The 19,919-nt window shown below is 42.2% G+C and overlaps 1 protein-coding gene across 2 annotated transcripts in view; it reads right to left on the bottom strand.

Annotated features, from left to right (window-relative positions):
• FANCI (FA complementation group I) overlaps positions 1 to 19,919 on the bottom strand; it is a 2,406,750-nt gene that overhangs the window by 610,693 nt on the left and 1,776,138 nt on the right. For both annotated transcript variants that reach the window (XM_044078210.1, XM_044078208.1), the window contains exon 29: positions 15,950 to 16,077. In XM_044078210.1, coding sequence (XP_043934145.1) covers positions 15,950 to 16,077 — 128 coding nt within the window. The remainder of the gene's footprint in view (positions 1 to 15,949; positions 16,078 to 19,919) is intronic.

Raw genomic sequence — 19,919 nt, 5'->3', positions numbered from 1 at the left:
GCTGGGGTGCCCTCTGTGCTAAGTCTGCATGTCTTCCCTGTGGCTGCGTGGTTTCCTCCAGGTGCTCCGGTTTCCTTTCACATCCCAAAGACATGCTGTAGGTGGACTGGACACTGTAAATTGGCCCTAGGTGTGAGTGTGTGTCTTCTGTGGAAGGTTGGGCTCTGGGCTGGCAACTCGACACTGTAAAACTCCACTGCTAATCATGAGTGGACAGGTGATCCCCTGTGGCGACCCCTAACTGGAAAAAGCCGAAAGAATTAGAAGAAGAAGAAAATGAAGGCTAAGTAAAAGGACTGAACAACAGTCCTGTGAGGAGAAATAACAGTACTATGGAATACCTTGACTATCTTATATCTTGATTACCCTGCGTGTCCGAATGATGTTCTTGTTCATTCAAAGTACAGCATATGGGAGCCATTATTCAAATTACAAAGGTGCATTAGTGAACATTGTTGAGTTCTTTTTTTATTAAGATCAAAATGCTAGTTACAGTAGGAAAAATTACAGTGCCCTGTAAGACCCTTAACAGTCCCCTAATTCTGTTTTTTGCACAGCTGCATGTTGTGTTCATTCAGTAACGCAAATTACTGCATCTAGAGGCTGTACTAATTCAGTTGTGCAAGGGCAATCTAGTAAAAACAATGTTTGTTTTTAAAAGTAAATTGTTTTACATTTCTTCCTTGTGATCATTTTGATGTATGTAAAATGAGTTCAGCATCATTGCCTCCTGGTTGAAAGCTACGTTCATGGGGAGGAGTCAATAAAAATAAACTTCTGCTTTGAAGTTCATGTTTCCATGTAATACACAAAAATGTTTTGCTCCAAACAAAAAAAGTGATCAATGGAGAAGCAACATACAGTATTATGGTCTTCATTGTACAAGTGCTGCTGTCTGATACTAAACATTTTGTTTGTGCATTCTTAGCCCCCACTACCTGTCATTCAACAGCCCCCTGCCAATCATTCCCCATCAGCAATGTGAGGCTCCACTGGGAGAGGCCAGAAGTCAGACAACCATCAGGGGTTGTTTGAAGATATTTTATATGTTCTTCCCATCCCTAATTACATCTACCTAGTGAGGCATGTGAAATTGGCTTTCCCTGGAGGAAGTCTCATCACTTCTGCAAAGGGTATTCCATTCAAGTAGCCCTGCCCCTCACCTTACAGCACCAGTGCTGGTTTCTCTAGTCTCCACCAGATAAATCACACAGCCCAAGAGTGCCCCACTGTGTGCATAAAACCTCCATCATTCACCAAAAGAAGCAAGCAGGTCACCCGGGGATCATGTCAGTCGCCCTGCTAGACAGGGGTCCAGGGAAGTAAATAGTGTGGGAAGAAATAGCCAGGGAATTGTTATGGCTAGGCTTGTATAGGCCCTAGGGCTGATAGCCTAGTACCATCCTATGAACCCCTTCACTCCTCCCCCTCCCTGGCTAGCTCTTCCAGTGTTGGAGCTGCTAATGGAATCCTGCTCACCTGGATTACACTAAGACCTCCATTCTTTTGTGTCACAGAGCCACGTGGATACTCAACAGACTGAAGTAACATACAAATATAGGCAAAAGGAACAGATCACTGAATTTTACAAGCGTGCAAAAAAAATTGCGTTTCTTGCTTAGTAGTTTTTAATAACAAAATATTTTGCAAGAAAAAAAAAAAGATGACTACGGAGAAAAAAAAATAAAATGTAATGGCCTTTATGCTTTCATTCAGCTCTTCACCAAAATAGTAAGACGTAACAGCCAAATATGGACAAGAGGGCTATATTACTATTTGGCATGATTACAACCTGGTGTACTAGTTATATGTTGATATCAAACTCCTGTGGAACATTTTTACTGTCCTATGGGGCTGGTCTTTGTGTAACTGAATAGTGTATTCATTCAACTGCACAAAGTACAACATTAGGGCCAGCCCTTGTTTATAAAATAAATAAATACATAAATAAATAAAAATTATCATGGAAAGCAACATACAAAATTAATAGCTTCAATGCAACCTATTTTGGAAAGTGAGAAATAAGAGTCAAATCTACAATAATGTCAAATATTTCAAAGTGCTACTGTGAAAGCAATATAATTCACTTAGCTCTACTTTGCCTGCTACCGCTCCACATAGGATATCACAGAATGAATGAATGATACAGTCTAATGTCCCTTCCATCAAATACAGATATGGAACTGGACAGCACAGTGGTGCAGTGATAGCGTTGGCACCTCACAGTAAGAGGTTCTCTGGTTCGATTCTCAGCTGGAGTGCTTCTGTGTGGAGTCTGCATGTCCTCCCCGTATTTGTGTGGGTTTTTACTGGGTACTCTGGTTTCCTCCCACATTATAAAGACATGCATCTGAAGCGTTTCTCCCCGGGCCTCCGCTGAAAATTGGCTTTGTTCCAATAGGACTTTCCCTGTAAACAAATGTTAAATAAATAAATAACTAAATTGGTTTATTTTAAAATCAATCTTTTTTCTCGCAACTATCCATTTCCCTGTATTGGGTATCAGAGACTAAATGACTGAATAATGTAGATCCACTGTGTACTAATGTGTTGTTTTTTAAGCCGCCTCTTGATTCCACCATTCCCAACTCATTACTCCATTACATTCCAATATGCCACTACTCCTGCAATGCAAGGCAACATTACATATTGACCAGTACTGACAGAGCAGGTTAAGAAGAAAAAGCAAGTGGCATTTGGGGACTATCATTTTATTCTATGAAAGATCATCATCTTTACAACTCTCCAATACTATCTAAGGTACCGAAGAGGAACAGTCCATGTTTAAGATAATACAGGTAATAGTGCACTGCATCTCTCTTAGGTCTGGTGTTCTCTCTACAGCACAGCAATGGAGATGGCTTTAAGAGAGATACAGATGAAACACCATTTGGATCGTATTAGAAAGCTCATACATCAAAGCTGCTGGACACTGGTTTGAATATAGGCTGGTGTTGGCTGGGAGTGATTAGTGTACCTCAGGAAGAATGAAGAAATATGATAAGATGCAGGCCAACTGAGTGGCAATCATGATAATAAAAAGTCAATAATCAAGCTTTCTGTGGGAGGTAGGTAAACAGTGCAGGGGTATGGTCCATCAGTCTCAAAAGATGTTAAAGAACAAAATACATACGTGCTAATGGCACAGAATCAGCTCTCTGTTGAAATGTAGGCACTCATAATCCCAAAAGCTGATAAACCCCCCAAAAAAGACTGAAAATGCAGAAGAGCAAATATCAAACATCGTTCTTCTCCTTTAACATTTTTTGCAGGAGGGCAAGCCCCCCATTCTCCAGAACTTACATATTTTCTCCAAGATATGGTAATCTTGAACGTAGTATATGCAAGTCCATTTTTTGGTCATTCAGTCTCTGTATTTTGGGACTGACTGAAGCTGGTTCCAACATTTTAAATGGTTACCCACAGAATCAGATGACTAGAAAGTGGCCTTTTTTGAAAATGCTTTCTTTTATTTTTTCTTTTATGCTTACACCTTATTCTGCACAGCTGATATTTAATTATGCAGGAGTACAGAGTAGGAATCCGTGTTAACATTCTTAATCTTACTGTATGAAGTGGCATAAGTTACCTCACCACCAAGTAGGATAATTTCCTTCACTTAACAGTTTGACAATTAAGACGGTTTCTTGGAAGTCTCAGTCACTTATGAGACAAGCCCAGAAAGTCTAGTAAAAGCATGGAGTGTAAACAAGAAGTCTGGCCCTGAGATGTAGCTGTCTGTCACCTAAACCAGGACAGACTACCAGGGCTTGTACTGCAAAGGCATTCTGCATTGCCAGGAACATGAAACCTGAAAAGACACACTTCTTAGCCAAAAAGCAGGAAAAAGAATGAGTTATGGATTTTATTCACTGAATACTGTGCTGAGGACTAGAATTAGAGGGAATGGTGGAAAGCCATTGATGTGTTTTCCTTGCCAAGGTGGACAGAAAGTACAGTTGCGTAAAATCTTAACATAACAGTAGATGCCCTTCTTTTCACTGTTGCAGTATTCTTTACCCATAGGGAACTCTTGCCAGGGATAGCCCAATGCCCGGCGAGTATACCAAACCCTTTAGATCTTGTATTCACCGCATATCACATGTATGGTCCCTGTAATGAAAGTAGGGCATAAAGGTGACATATAGACACAGTTACCCAGAACTGAATTGCCCCAGAACAGAAAGTCTCCATAGGACAAAGGAGGCTATACACATCCAAGTGGAGAAAATGCAGACAGAAAAGAGGGGACCCTCAGCTAGAAGGGTAAACAAATTAAAGCCCAAAATTAAAAGGGGGATGGAGGGAGAGAATGAATACTGCAACAGTGAAGAGGGGACATCTACTGTTATGGTAAGATTTTCCACAACTGTACTATGTCCATCTATAGCACTGTTGCAGTATTCTTAACCATAGGGAGAGTACAAATTCTCAAGAAAAAGAGTGTGAGGTGGAATGCTGGAAAGAGCCCTCAATAAACCCATGCAGGATGGCCCTAGCAAAACCTGCTCTACCTCTAGATACCATATCCAGTTTATAATGCTTAGCAAAGATACACACTGAGGACCAAGTAGCAGCTTCAAGGATGGAACTGGTGTCCAAACTCTTGAAGAAAACACCAGAAGAGGCAACAGCCTGAGTAGACTGAATTCTAACTGAAGTAGGCAGACACTTGCCATGAAATTAATAACAAAAGGAAATGTCCTTCGATATCCAGAAGAAGATGGTTTTGCTTGGAAACCGCTAATCCCAAAGTCCTGGGATGAAAAGAAAAAGAGGTCAGGCTTAACAAATGGTCTTAGTTTTATCCAAATAAAAGCAGAGCTGTCAGTACATCCAAGGTACACAGGACTCTCGCTAGCAAGACTGTGTAGAAGAAAAAAAAGGCAGGCAGTTGTGCTGCCTGATTTAAGGGCAACTCATTAACAACCTTGCGCATAAAAGACGGATTAGTATAAAGAGACACCCTGATTCTGTGAGGAAAAAAAAGGGAGGAATGGGCATAAGGGCCTAAAGCTCAGTAACCTTCTGAGCAGAAGTAAGAGCAAGCAATACGACAGTCTTCCAACCACAGTGTTGCAGAGAAGCTGAAACTGCACGCTCAAAAGGCGCCTGAGGAATAGGCTTTCTTGGGGGCCTAAGATGCATGACGCCTTTAAGAAAATGATTGACCTCAAAATGAGAAGCCAAAGGAGGATTCAACAGCAGACAGGCAGAAATAGCTGACAACTGGACCTTCACAGTACAATAGGCCAAGCCAGGCTGGAACAACATACACAAAGGAGAGAACCAGAGGGACCCCCACTAAAAAAGGGTCCTGGCTATGAGCCTGGCAACAGACAGAAAATCCTCCATTTGGACATATAAGAATTTCTGGTTGCTGGTTTTCTTACCTCCTGTAAAAACCCAGAACACATCCTCAGAAAGCAGGTGTCTATAAGAGATCAAAACCCTATGGCTCACAGCGCCAGTCGAAGTGCGGACAAGTGAGGATGAACGAGTAACCCCTTGTCCTGTGTAAGCAAGCCCAAATGGAAAGGTAACTTGTGGTGATTACCCCTGGCCAGATGCATTAGAAAGGGAACCAGTGCTGTCTTGGCCAACATGGAGCCACTAACAAATTTTTGGGGAGTCCAGCTGAATCTTCTGCAGGACTCTTGGAAGTAGAGGAAGAGGAGGGAAAACAAAGAGAAACTTCCACTTCCAAGGGAAAGAAGGGGCATCCATCTTCCACGCCAGATGGCACTGTACTCAAACAAAAAAAGAGGGAGCTGCATGTTCATTGGGGAAGCAAAAATATCTACCTAAGGAATATCCCACAGATGGATTATGTCCAGAAACAAGCATCTGTGAATCATCCATTCATGAGCCTGTATTCTGGATCTACTCAAGAAGTCTGCAACTACATTGTGCTGTGAAGGCATATATACTGCCTGAAGAGCTGGATGATAATGGATAGCCAGATCCTGGAAATGAAGAGCCTGCATAGAAGATAAGACTTTGTGTTCCCCTGCTTGCTGACACACCACATCACTGGGTGTTATCTGTGTAAACATTCAGGGGGCCTGGAGAGAACATGGTGTGAAAAGCCAGAAGGGCCAGAATCAGATGTTGATATGGTCTGACTTTGAATGGTGGGCGGAGATCGTGGACTTTTAGATGACCATAGAAAGCTCTTCATTCCATGTCTGACGTGTCTAAGAACAGTTTATGAGAAGGAAAAAAGAGGCTGAAAGAGCAGGCCTGGGTTAACGGTAAGTTGCTGAATCCACCACTTGAACTCCTTCTTAAGACAAGGAAAGAGAAGCACTCTGAAACTGAGAGGATGGTAATACTGAATCCAAACTAACTTGGGTACCACTGAAGCTTCTGCAAATGCAGTCAGGCAAAAGGGAGCATTGGAATGGAAGAGACCATGAAACCTAGGGCCTGAAGAAACTCTGGCTGGAATGGCAGGCAGAGGAAGAAGAGAGTGAAAGAAAACTGTCAAAGACAAAGCCTTTGAAAGCGGAAGAGAGGCAATCATTCGCACTGCCTGAATTCAGCAACTCAGATGGACATGATTCTGAGAGGGAGTCAGGACAGACTTTTGGAAGTTGATAGTGAACCCCAGACTTTGAAGGAAAGATATGATGAATTCCAGATTCTGTGAAAGAAAACTGGGAGAAGGAGCCTGAAACAACAGGTCATCTAAATAAGGAAACATGAATGCCTTGGAGTCTACAAAAGGCAATCACAAGAGCTAGGCATTTTGTGAATACCCCAGGGGCAGTAGAGAAGCCAAAGGGCAAAGCAGAGAACTGAATTAGAGGAAGAAACAGAGAAAAGTAAAAACTTCCTGAAAAGAGGGCGAATAGGAATAAGAAGGTAAGGTAATCATCCTTCAGATCCAAAGACACCAGAAAAGCCTGGGTCAACAACAGAGGAAAGAGGGTTTTGAAGGACATCTGAAAAGAAGGAACTTTGAGAAAGGTGTTGAGCAGAGAGATCCAGAATAGATCTCCAAGTGCCCTCCTTTCAGGGAACCACAAACATTCTGGAGTAAAAACCCTTTCCCATTTGGGAAAGGGGAAATTACAGTTGTGTACACCTACCATAAATCTAGATGTTCGAGTGTCTTCACTGTTGCAATCATAACTGTAGGGTGCTCCTGCCGGCAGGCAGCCCGAGGTCGGCCAGAATCCCAAAGTCTGGGTCCGGCGTCGGCTGTATAGGCTAGTACCCTGACGTCAGTACGCTTTGGTACATAGCCCTCAGCCGACGCCATCTTCTCTAGCCTTTCTTGCCCCAGATGTCAGAAGTCCCCAATAAACCAAAAATGAATCCAACAAGGAAACACAAATACACCACAAAAAAGGAAAAGAGGGGATAGGAGGGAGGAACCCGACTGCAACAGTGAAGACACTCGAACATCTACATTTATGGTAGGTGTACACAACTGTACTATGTTCTTCGTGTTTCACTGTTGCAGTCATAACTGTAGGGTGGAATCCCAAAGCAGTGTAAAAGGGGAGGAGGCTTTAGATAGAAGAAGGGGAGGCAAGAATACCCTGCAAGACAGCAGAGGCAAAGCCTGCCCTGGACTTAGAAAACAAGGGGAGATTGTAGTGCTTGGAAAAAGTATGCACAGAACTCCAAGTGGCTGCTTCCAAGATATCCTTGGTAGGGACTCCTCTGAGGAAAGCTGTAGAAGTGGCAGCTGCTCTAGTGGAGTGACTTCTAATGGTACCTGGAAACTGTTTCCCATGATGAGTGTAACAAAATCTGATTCCATAAGCAATCCATTTGGAAATAGTTTGTTTAGAAATAGGTTTTCCAAGAGAACTGGAGGCAAAGGAAACAAACAATTGGTTAGACTTTCTGAAATCTTTAGTCTTGTCCAGGTAAAATCGTAACTGTCTGTGCACATCTAATGAATGCAAAATCCTTTCCCCTTTGTTTTGAGGATTTGGAAAGAAAGTAGGAAGGTGAATTGTCTGATTTAAAGCCACTTTCAAATCACTTTAGGCATGAAAGTAGGATTGGTCCTCAAGGATACTCTGTCCTGATGGAAAATAAGGTATGGTTCCACAGCCATGAGAGCTTGCAACTCTGAGACCCTTCTGGCAGAGGTCAATGCTAACAAAAGAACAGTCTTCCAGGATAGAAACTTAATATCTGAAGATGCAGCAGGCTCAAAAGGAGGCAAAGTAAGTTTTTCTAAAACATAATTAAGATCCCAGGCAGGGACAGGAGGGGTCCTTGGAGGCCGCAAATTTTTAGTCCCTCTCAAGAACTGCTTCACCAAAGGATGAGAAAAAACAGGAGGATCAGCACTGAAATGTGCAGAAATAGCAGAAGCATGAATCTTAATGGAAGAAAAGGAAAGTCCTTTAGATAAAAGCTCCGAAAGGTAAAGCAAAATAGAAGAGAGATCAGGTACCTGAGGATCAGAACCTCGGTCCTGCATCCAAATAGAAAACCTCTTCCATTTAGAGGCATAGGATTTCCTAGTGCTAGCCCGTCTAGCTTCCAAAAGAACATCCAAAACTTGTTTGGGAAGACTAGAAGGAATCAAACTCCTTTGAAGAGCCAAGCTGCCAGGCAAAGGGTCTTGATATTGGAATGTAGTAACTGACCCTGATGCTGGGACAGAAGCGAAGGGTTCAGTGGGAGAATCCAAGGAGGCCCCGAGAACAGGAGCCTTAAAGTTGGATACCAAAACTGTCGAGGCCAATTTGGAGCAATCAAGATGAGGAACTTGGGCTTGTCCTGTTTTATTTTCAGTAATACCCGAGGTAGTAGAGGAAGAGGAGGGAAGGCATATGCTGAAAGGCTTCTCCAGCTGAAGGACAGGGCATCCACTTTCCAAGCTGCTTTGTGGAAGGACCTGGTGCAAAAGCGAGGCAGCTGATGATTGAGATGGGATGCAAACAGATCTATCTGGGGACATCCCCAAACTGCAGTAACCCTGTTGAACAAGTTGGTGTCTAGCATCCATTCGTGAGGATCTGAAATGTTTCTGCTCAGGCTGTCTGCTAAGAGATTCTGTTTCCCTGGAATGAATTGAGCCTGGAGATGTAGATTCAAATTGAGAGCTGTGTCCCATAAACCCATAGCTAGTCTGCAAAGGGGGTATGAATGAGAACCCCCCTGCTTGTTGATATACCACATGACCGTGGTGTTGTCTGTGCGAATTAGCAGAGGGCCTGGTTGTAGAAGATTCTTGAAGGCTAGAAGGGCGTTTTGGACTGCCAACATTTCCTTCAGATTGATGTGCCAGTGAAGATGGTCCTTTGTCCAGGTTCCCTGCTGGCAATTGTCTAGAAAATGTGCTCCCCAAGCATAATCCGAGGCGTCCGTGGTTATGATTTGAGTAGGTTGAGGAAGACGAAAAGGTTTTCCTTCGTTTGAAGTGCATGCCCTGGACCACCAGAGGAACTCCTTCTGAAGGCAGGGGATCAGAGGAATCAGAATATCCAGATCGTGGTAATGCTGTGACCATACACTTTTCAGATACCATTGAAGCTTTCTCATGTGAAGCCTTGCGTTTGGAATCAACAGAATGCAGGAAGCCATGTAGCCCAGAGCCTGCAGGAATTTCCTTGCAGTGAGCTGAGATAGAGTTGCCAAGGTGTTGAAAGTAGAAGCCAGCTGAATTTGTTTTTCTGGAGTGAGGAAGGCCCTTTGTAAGGTTGTATTTAAGAGGGCTCCCAAGAATACCATTTGTTGAGAAGGGATCAAATGTGACTTTTTTATGTTCACTGAGAATCCCAGTAGGAGGAGAAGACGTTGAACAAAATCCAGATGTTGAAGCAGAAGATCTTTGCTGTCTGCCTGAATAAGGCAGTCGTCCAAATAGGGGTAAATCTGGATCCCCTGAAGTCTGCAGTAAGCCACTACTGGTGCCAGGCACTTGGTGAAGACTCTGGGCGCAGTAGATAAACCAAAGGGCAGAACAGAGAATTGAAAGTGCCTCGAACCTGCCTTGAACCTGAGGAATTTCCTGCGTTCTTGTCTGATGGGAATATGTAAATAGGCTTCCTTTAAGTCCAATGTCACCATCCAGGCGCCCTGAGAGAGCATTGGAATTAGCTGCTGCAGAGTAAGCATCTTGAACTTTGGAATTTCCAAAAAGGTGTTTAACACAGAAAGGTCCAGAATAGGTCTCCAAGAGTTTTGTTTTCTGGGAACCAGAAACAGTCTTGAATAAAACCCTTTTCCCATTTCCGAGAGTGGAACAGGCTCTATGGCTCTCATGGCCAGAAGAGCATCCACTTGAGTTAAGGCCTCTGACCATTGAAGTTTTGGCAGAGCTGGCCAACCGTGAGTCCTTGGCAAAGTGTGAAAGTGGAATTTGTAACCTTTTAAAATCACGTCCAATACCCATCTGTCCTGGGTAATATGAGTCCAATTTCTGTAAAAAAGAGACAGTTTTCCTCCGAGAGGGGCGTCCAGGTGAAGGGGTCCTGAAGCCCAACCGAGAGAGTCATTGAGTTTGCTTTCTTTGAGATTGGGATCTGTCTTCTCCCCTTCTAGGTGAAGAAGCAGTCCATTGTCTAGATCTGTAAGAGGCCTGGCCTTGACCACGACCTCTGGAGCGCCTATATCTTCCCCTTTGAGGCCTGTCAGACGTGGGAAAGGACCAATTTTTAGAGGGCCAATTCCTGGAAAATCTAGGAGGCTGAACTTGCAAGAAATCTTTTACAGTCTGCATAGACTTTGCCTTTTCCTCCATCTTTTTAAGAACTTCCTCAGCCTTAGATCCAAAAAGAACATCTTGTTGAACAGGGGCAGCTAATAACTTAGCCTTAACCTGTTCAGGCAAACTTTGTTCACGAAGCCAGGCATGTCTCCTAATAACAGTACCAGAGGCAGCAGCCCTGCAAGAAGCATCCAAAGCATCAAAACCACAATGTAAGCTATGCTTGTTAACCTGTTCAGTAGCATGCAAAACATCCTGAAGTTCCTTATCCTCTGCACAAGCAGGAAGGGAAGCAAGCTTTTGCTTTAAAACAGACAAAAGAAATTGCTGATATTTAAACATATGAAACTGGCAATTTAAAGCCCTTACAGACAGGGTAGCAGAAGTATATACCTTTTTCCCCACCTGTCTAAAGCACGAGAATCCTTCTCAGAGGGAATAGGATTTTTAGAAGTAGCAACCTTAGCAGCCTTAGAGCCCTGAGAAATAGTTTCAGGATCCGCAGAAGGGTTTTAAATATAAATAAATGAGAGACAGGAACCCTATAAAATCTATCAGGCTTAGAAGGAGCAGGAGGCATGGAATCACGATTCAAATTAGCCTCAGAAAAGCATCATCTACAATGTCCAAAACAGGAGGGATAGCTAAAGGCCTATGCTGAGGAAGAAGAAGAAATTCTCTAAGCCTCTTCTTGGAAGCAGAATATTCCTGTCCTTCCCAATGAAAATGTTCCCTCATCTCATGCAGGGTTTCCCCAAAGAAAAATCCTCAGGCGGAGGCCGAGGGTAAAGAGTCCTCAGCATCCGAATCCTCATAAGGGGGAAAGGAATAGTCCTGATCTGAGGAAGAAACAGAAGATACAGAAGCCTGGTCAGAGGAATCCAGAGTAACATCCTGTCGAGGCCTTTTCTCAGGAGGGGGGTGAGAACCCCTAATCATTGTAAGCAAATCTTCAGCCATCCTCAATAATTGCTTTTGTGTCTTGGGAGTGGATTCAGAAGCAGCTTGAGCTGGAACTTTAGACTTAACAGGAGTCTTTGTCTTTGCCTTTGAAATTGTAATGTGAGTAGGCCTGAAAACCCCCTCAGAAGCCGGTACCTGCACAGCGGTTCCGGACCCATCTGAAGGAGCGACGTCCGAAGGTCCTGCAGCAGTTAAAATAGTGGGCCTTGATGGCTCCCCATGGGAGTCCGTATCGGCCATCAGTTCAGAAGTGGCGGACGACAGGGGCTGCAAAAGCGCCTCACTGACGACAGCTGAACCGGACGCTGGCTCCAGCTGCAACGTGTCCTGTTTGGACCTCGGCCTGTCTTTGTCTTTGCGCTTCTTTTGGACTCCGGTAGTGTCCGACGACATTCTGTAATTGAAGCGTCTGCCAAAATAATTTAAAGCCCAATCGTACCTGCGCTTGATAGTACGAGAGTTGAACCTGGCACAGAACCGACAACAAGAAACGTCGTGGTCAGGGCCTAAGCAAGGTAGACAGTAAGAGTGGAAATCTTTATGAGGTATTTGTTTCCCACACGCTATACAATTATTAACTTTTTCTGACATCGGAGGAACAAGAAAAAGATTCCCCAACGGGGTACTTAGCTTTGAGAAGAGAAGTAAGAACTTCGGACCGACAACGACCAAATACGCTGTTCAATAATCGCCAACCAACGACTAGCGAGCTGCTTTCCACCGCACGGCAAGAAAGACTGGAGAAGATGGCGTCGGCTGAGGGCTATGTACCAAAGCGTACTGACGTCAGGGTACTAGCCTATACAGCCGACGCCGGACCCAGACTTTGGGATTCTGGCCGACCTCGGGCTGCCTGCCGGCAGGAGCATCCTACAGTTATGACTGCAACAGTGAAACACGAAGAACATCTGGCTGTATAGTTACCTGCTCCACCAGAGTCCCAAGAACCTTTGGGAAACCAGGAAGCTGCTCTAGGGGGTGGTTAAGTAATCCCTAAAACAGGAGGGAGAGATTTCCACATCATGAAGTAACCCCGAAGGATGATGGACAGAACCCAAGTATCTGAGGTGATGAGCTGCCAGTTTGGTAAGACAGAGGGGACTGTTGAAGGGACAATGGAAACTTGCCAAGGGTTTTGGGGGGGCACAATTGGCAAAAAGAAGCAGGCTTATCAGAAAGAGAAGGCATGCCACAGGAGCCTGGGAAGACATTGCAGGAGGAGTTTGCCTACCACCCTTACTGCCTTTAGTGGTCTGATGAGGCTGCCTGCAAACAAAAGAAGAACTAGTAGGATAGTTCTTCTGGAACACACAGATAGGGGATACAAAAAGATGTTTAAGGTCCTGCAAAGCTTTACATTTTTCTTGATGGAGCCTAAACATACCAGCAGTAGCAGTCACAAAGATTCTTATTATCTAAAGGAGCAACCAGCAACTCAGCCTTAATGCCTTCAGGTAATGACTGCAGACCAAGCCAAGAGTAATGTCTCATGACAGACCCAAATGCAGCAGCTCTGAAGAGGCATCAGCAACATCATTGCTGCACTAAACAGAGTGGTGAGCCACCTTAGAAGTAGAACCCAAAATGGATAAATCAGAAGACTTCCCTTCAGAATCAGGGAGGTCGGAAACAACCTGACAAGCCTGAGCAATCAAAGTCAGAGCATATTTGGTCATGTGGGTCTGGTAATTGATGGCCCTAAAAGCCAAGGGAAGCAGCAGTATAGACCTTCTTTCCAGTCCACTCCATTGCCCTACTATCCTTATCTGAGGACAGTAGCTTGGAAGAGGACAGAGGGCAAAAACTTAGAAAGCTTGCCAGAGGAGACTGACACAATAGCAAGGTCAGCAGACAGGCACTTAAATAGGAATTGACAAACATTATAGAACCTGTCAGGTTTCTTAGGAGCAGGGGGGCTGAGAATTAAGAGTCTTACAGGCAGCTATAAAAGGTAATTAACAATGCAGCCAACACAGGAGATACTGCAGAAAGTTTAGGAGTGTCCACCTGAAGCAGCTCATAATACCTCTTTTGGATATAAGATACCTGACAGAATCCCACTTAAAATATTCCATCATTCTGGCTACGGTGCCCCCAAAACACAACTCTTCCAAATATGACTCAGTGCTAATAGACTCCTCTTCATCAGAGCTATAAGCCAAAGGAGAAGGCATCTGGGAAGAATAAGACATGCAGCCTTTATCAGACTTCAAATCCTCATCCAAGGAATCAGGTACCCTAGGACTTTTGGAAGGGTAGGGAGAGAAACCCCTTGGGGAGGTTTCAGACCTATAAAGGCACTGACTAGCCCTTAAGTAAACTCCTATTCCCTTTGAGTGTTCTTAGGACATACAGAAGAATCCGTAGTCTTCTTTTTTTTCTTGGTAGGGATGTTAGCCCTAACAAATACCAGAGATTCCGAACCCTACCGGTATTCAGTAAGAGTACTCAGAACCTTTTCTCTGACCAGTATCTGCAGAATCCCTCTAGGGCTCTCAGAGAAAATCAACCACAGTTCCCCCTCAGCTTCTGCAGCAAATGCCTGCAAAGCACCAGAGGATGTGTGAAAGGAAGGATCCATGCCAGCCTCGCCCGGGGTTGTGGCAGAGGAATCCAAAGTTGACATGGGACAGCCTACAGAACTATCACCAGCTTCTACAGAGACATCTGGTGGAGGCTGGACAGCCAAAGAATCCGGCCAAGATTTTTTGGCTGCCTTCTTAATGGCAGTACCTCAGGGTTAAGTGATTCTGCCATGCTACCCTGGGCTAACTGCTTAAGATTCTGGATCTACAGATAAATGGCCAGGGAAGATAGCTGGCTTCTAAGTGTCTTAGGTACAAATGCCTTACAAATAATACATGCAGTATGGTTGTGGGAATCACCCAAACAAAACAAGACACTGTTTGTGACTATCCTTTTAGGGAATCTGCTTCCGACACTAACATTTTCCCTTCTTGGATAACATGAACTCCAGGTAAGGAAAGGAAAACAAGATCAATAATAAAAAGAAAAGAGACTTCAATGGGGCACTTATCTGATGGCTAGGTATTCAGCACAACAAAGGGTGTTCAGACCAACGATCGATGATGATGTTCAGAGTGGCAGCAAAGTTCTGGGTAACTGTGTTCGTACATCACCTTTACACTCTATGCTCAGTATGGGGAGCATACATGTGATATACAGTACAAGCAATTTCTAAAGGCTTTGTTGTACTGGCCAGATGTTGGGCTATAATTAGTGGGAGATCCCCCTAAGTTTAAGAATAGTGTAACAGTGATATAGAAGGACATCACATGCATCAACTCCAAAAATGCTAGAACATTCTCTTATATAATGAAATAATCTCCTAGCTGACTCACTCCTGGCAGATCCTGAATAGAGACAACTACTCAATTATTAGCTCAAGGAAGGGACTGCAAATCACACAAGAAGTTTGCCAGCGTATTTACTTTTCTCAAGATATAACAAATAGTTAAGATGATGCCCTGTCTATGCTCCAATTACAGAAATGGATCTCATCTACACACAAGAGTTACAATCATGCCACTCTTCTTTCTCTGAGATGTTTTCTTTACCATTTTTTTTTTTTTGGAAATTAGAAAGATGTCTCCTGAGTGCCTTCACCCAATAACACCTGGTCACACCATTAACATGAACTCAGAGAGAACATGTCTGAATGAGACACACAATTACAAACAGCTGTCTAGAAGGAAAAAAAAACAGTTGAGAAAACATACAGTTATTGTACCCACACCAAAAAAAAGTTTTCAAAAAAGATTGGACCAAGAAGGTACTAGCAGACTCGATTCAATTGTTTAGACAACTAGCTGAGCCTGGACTTTTGCAAATGGTTGGAAAGAAATGAGGAGGGAAGGGTCCCTACTTCCTTTTCATAACTGATGAGAAGACCTCTGATAAAACACATGTGGGCACTTAGGAAACTGCTGTGAAGTTTGGATGAGGGTTCCCTCTACAAAGAGGAGTTTACTGGATGAAAAAACAGCCTCTGAAGATGACTTATTTACATGAAATCAGTGAGAAAAGCATATCTGCCCATACTTGGTGCAGACCACAAACATAGAAAAATATTCAAGTTATGCTCTACAGTCTGCATGGTACACAGACAAAACAAAACATACCTAATAAAAATAAAACAGCCACTATTTCACATTCCAGACTTTTTAACAGTGGATCATACTTTTAAAGTTCTTGTTACCACAGTATTATTATTACTGAGGCAGAGGATCAAAACAAAAGTGTGAAGTGTACTTAAAAATAAAATCACATTGTTCTACTTACCGGGTCAATGTCCCCCAAATGTCCGTGTATGTCCTGGGAAAGTTCTCGCAGCACACTAACAGGGCTCTTTTGTAACAGAAGCAGGCTGAACAATAAGCTCATCAGTCCTTTACAAAACTGAACATCTTCTGCAAAATAAACATTTCACATTCATACACCTGGTTAAAAACCTTGGCATGACAAAGAAAACTACACTGTATAAAATCTTACTGTAAGAGAGAGATCTATAAGGCTATATTTAGATGGTCATGACTTCAATTAAACCAAAATTCTTCCACTACAAATATGTAGCCATCTATAGAATTCTTTTTCAGCAATAAGTGGAGAACCACTCACTTGCAGATATACCAGCAAGAAGCACAAGTAGTACTCTGTTTTATTTCCATTATTGTTGTAATTTTCTTAACAGAGATTTGAAACTTACTTGTCTGAAGAGTTTGTGTTAGTTTTCTGATATCTCTGCGCCTTCCCTCAACATTTCCCATCTATTCATTATTATAATTAAAAGCAAGTGCTGCAACAAGTCAGTCATCCAAGGCAGCTATGATACTCTGGGACCACTTATTTCTTGCTCCACTCTACCTTTCAAATCCCTACTCACTAAATCTCAGTCTTAACTTCTAAACCTTTTCTTGTAAAAATGCTATTTTGGGGGAGGGGGTGAGAGGGTTCTGATAAATAATTCACATTAAACGTATTATAGTATAAGATGCATGCACACTTGTGTATATGGTTTTGTACATACATTTTGCTCACATTTCCCAACTATTTTTTTTTTTTTGGTGTGTGTGTGTGTGTGTGTGTGGGGGGGTGTAAGCTTCAGTGTACCAAAATACTTCTCTAAGTTTGTAAATTTTCATTTTATCTGTATACATAATCCTGAGCTGAGACATATATATATATATATATATATATACACACACACACACAAACAAATACTTATCTACTTGGCTCAGGACTACCAAAGGCTAGTTGCATGTGAAGTGCAGTCAAACAGATAAGCCATACAGGCAATGGAAGTCAAATCTACAACACTTGATAAGTAATGCATGATTTCATATCAGGCTAAAGAGTTCTGTTGGTTGTTGAGATGTACAGAACATTTTGAAAATTATATCTATACAAATTAATATCATAAAAACAACAGTTAATATCTATTTACCTGCACTAGACAGATGTCAAATATTACTGCAGTTGAGTTTGCCATTGTGTAAGCTTTAAGATGAAATATTTTAAAACCTTGTGCATAGCATGGTTTTGGAATTATTGATGCAAATATGAACAAGCAATATTTGACACTTAGAGGCGTCAATAAGAGTTAACTGCATATCCATCTGGAGGTGTCAGTCGGATGTAGAGTTTAACCTGCACAACGAGCTATCACTCTTCTTGTGAATCAAGAAAAACAATGAAGATTATTCATCTATAACTATACAGACCTTTTATAAATAAATACTCAACTTGAATGGAACAACATCGGTCACTGAATGAGTAGGGTGTCAAATTACAAGGAGATATCAGGAAGATGATTAGAACCTACAAATGAGTGTCACATCAAGCATCAAGTCATACAGTAAGAATGCATCTCTTATACCCGACACTGGTGAAGGTCCTCGAGGTGTCTACAAATGGGAAGAATCCCAAGCAATAAAACACCTAGGTAGGCAGGAAATGGAAAGGTGATGGCTCCAAAAGCCAAGTCCTGAAGCACTACAGTACCAAGGAAAGCCTAACTCCTGAAATCACAGTCCAAGTAATACTTGGTCAAGTTGCGAACCAGTGATCACCTGGCTACACAGCACCAATATCTGCACTGGTGAAATGTTTAAAACATGCACTTGAAGGGCCAGCAATCCTCAGAGTGGCCTTTCACAGTTATATTCAAAATAGCAGTTATCCAACTGATGGCTAAGAATGATGCACCTGGGAATCAACTCAGAAATGGTTTGGCAACTACTAGCCCTTACCTCCTTGTAATAAAGACATTTAACATCTGTTCTGTCTTTATAAATCCATGCACTCTGTTTCAGGTAGAAGCTGGGCCAATGGTGCACAGCTATGATGCAAAGAATACATTTCCCTGCTTTTTTTTTGCCCTTCAAATAAAACAAAGTTGGGTAGTTACTGGAAAATCCTGGTACAATTAATCTGAAGAAAGGTCAGCTGCTCCTGTGGGACACGTGCTTATGAATGACTAGATATGGTTCTCTACAAACAAGGGCATGAAATTCAGAAATACTAAGGGCAAAGATAATGGTTAAAAGGAAAACTGTCTTCACTTTTCAAGACACTAATTTCAAAGGAGTCAAGCCATTAGGCTCAAAATAAATGAACAGGCTGGGCACCATGAAGTTCAGCTCCAATGCAGGCAAATGGTTATTCACAGAAGGAGATACAGAACCCTTTTATGAAACTTCATCACTAGTCAGTGTAGGATTACAGTTATTCTCTCCACAAAGATAGGACTGGCAGAAGCAGTTGCAATATGTACTCTGACCATAGGATAAACCACATCATACAGCACTTGCATACTGAATGAATGGGGTTACACTTGATACCTTTCCATCAAGATGATGGATTTTTATCAATTGACACAATGTGTCAGCTGGAAGTGTTTCTCTTAGCTAAAGTCACCTATTATATCTTCTACCATGAGGTTCATCAAGATTACAGAATCTCTGCTGACAGTTAAAATGGAGGAAGATCTATAAATATATTTAATGTCATTAATATTCAGGACAAAGAATGAACTGAAGAGACTAACGTAAGTAATACAGGTTTTGATTTTATAATTTTTGTATACATTTCCTGATGTAAACTGCATTTTATTTCCTTATGAGAATAAAGTAATTCTGCATAGTACGCAATTACAGGCAGGATAAGATGACAGCATACAACAATCTAAGTTAAGAGGAAATACAGGTTCTAACATGCACAAAAGAATGGTTTAATCTTAATGTAAGAGTAAGAAATACCTCTGGATGCAGCCATTGATTAGAAGCAACTGATCCTGTTTGGAGAAGATAAGAGGTCCTATTGGAGAGCACATATAGTTATGTGCTTACTAAAAGATAAAAAGGAATGGGGATTTTTGAAAATACATTTAGTTTTTGTTTGAGTACTTTTATTGAAGCAAAAATTTGGAAAAATGTGACATGGGCTCAGAAAGAGATAAAAAGCAACTATATACAACATCAGCCTGCCAAACACTAGTGTGTGTGTATGTACCCTTTAACCTCAAATAAAAGGGAATACAATGAGACAGAGTGAGCTCAGACAATGTATATATCAAGTCCAAAGTTTGGCTCATTGAATTTTGCCCTTTCTGGACCTACACCAATGAATCTCAGGATTAAAAATTTTTACCTTTTTAATCTCCTTAGATTGCTAGGGAGTGATAGGAGACTGGCCATTTAGAAATTTCTGAGGACAGTAGGAATACACACCATCTTAGGCAGGATACCTTTTGGAAAAAAAAAAAAAAAAAAAAAAAAAGGACAGCACAGTGGATTGATTTGACCAACAATGAGGCAACTACTGGTGTGAAGCACCATTTAAGCTGGGAAAGAATAACAAGGAAGATCTGTCACGTGGAGTTTCCAAGAATATTTGAGTATACATTTTTCCTACTTAAAGGGAGCTTCAAAAGCAGCAACTGGAAGGAGGGATCAGGATCATCCCAGAACAGGAGGATGGTGGGATGGTATATGCAAATCCATGACAAAAAAGTCATTTTGCAATTTCAACTCTACAGTGAAGAATGACTTTATTATATCTAAATAATGGGACCTCTTCCCCAGTGGGTCTATAGCATTAGTATGAATCCCAAGCTGTAATCTTCACTCAAATGTGTCAGCTGGAAGTCAGTCAAGAAGAACATTTTAGAAGGCTAAGCCCAAAAGTACCAAGCTACCAATACAGGCCCAACTCAGAGTCACAGTCCAAGCAACAAGAGAAAGTGTGAATCAAT

Source organism: Protopterus annectens, chromosome 7.part0, assembly GCF_019279795.1.
Source record: "Protopterus annectens isolate FY-2018-M chromosome 7.part0, PAN1.0, whole genome shotgun sequence".
Classification (NCBI taxonomy): Eukaryota; Metazoa; Chordata; order Ceratodontiformes; family Protopteridae; genus Protopterus; species Protopterus annectens.
This window is presented reverse-complemented; position numbering and strand designations above follow the sequence as displayed.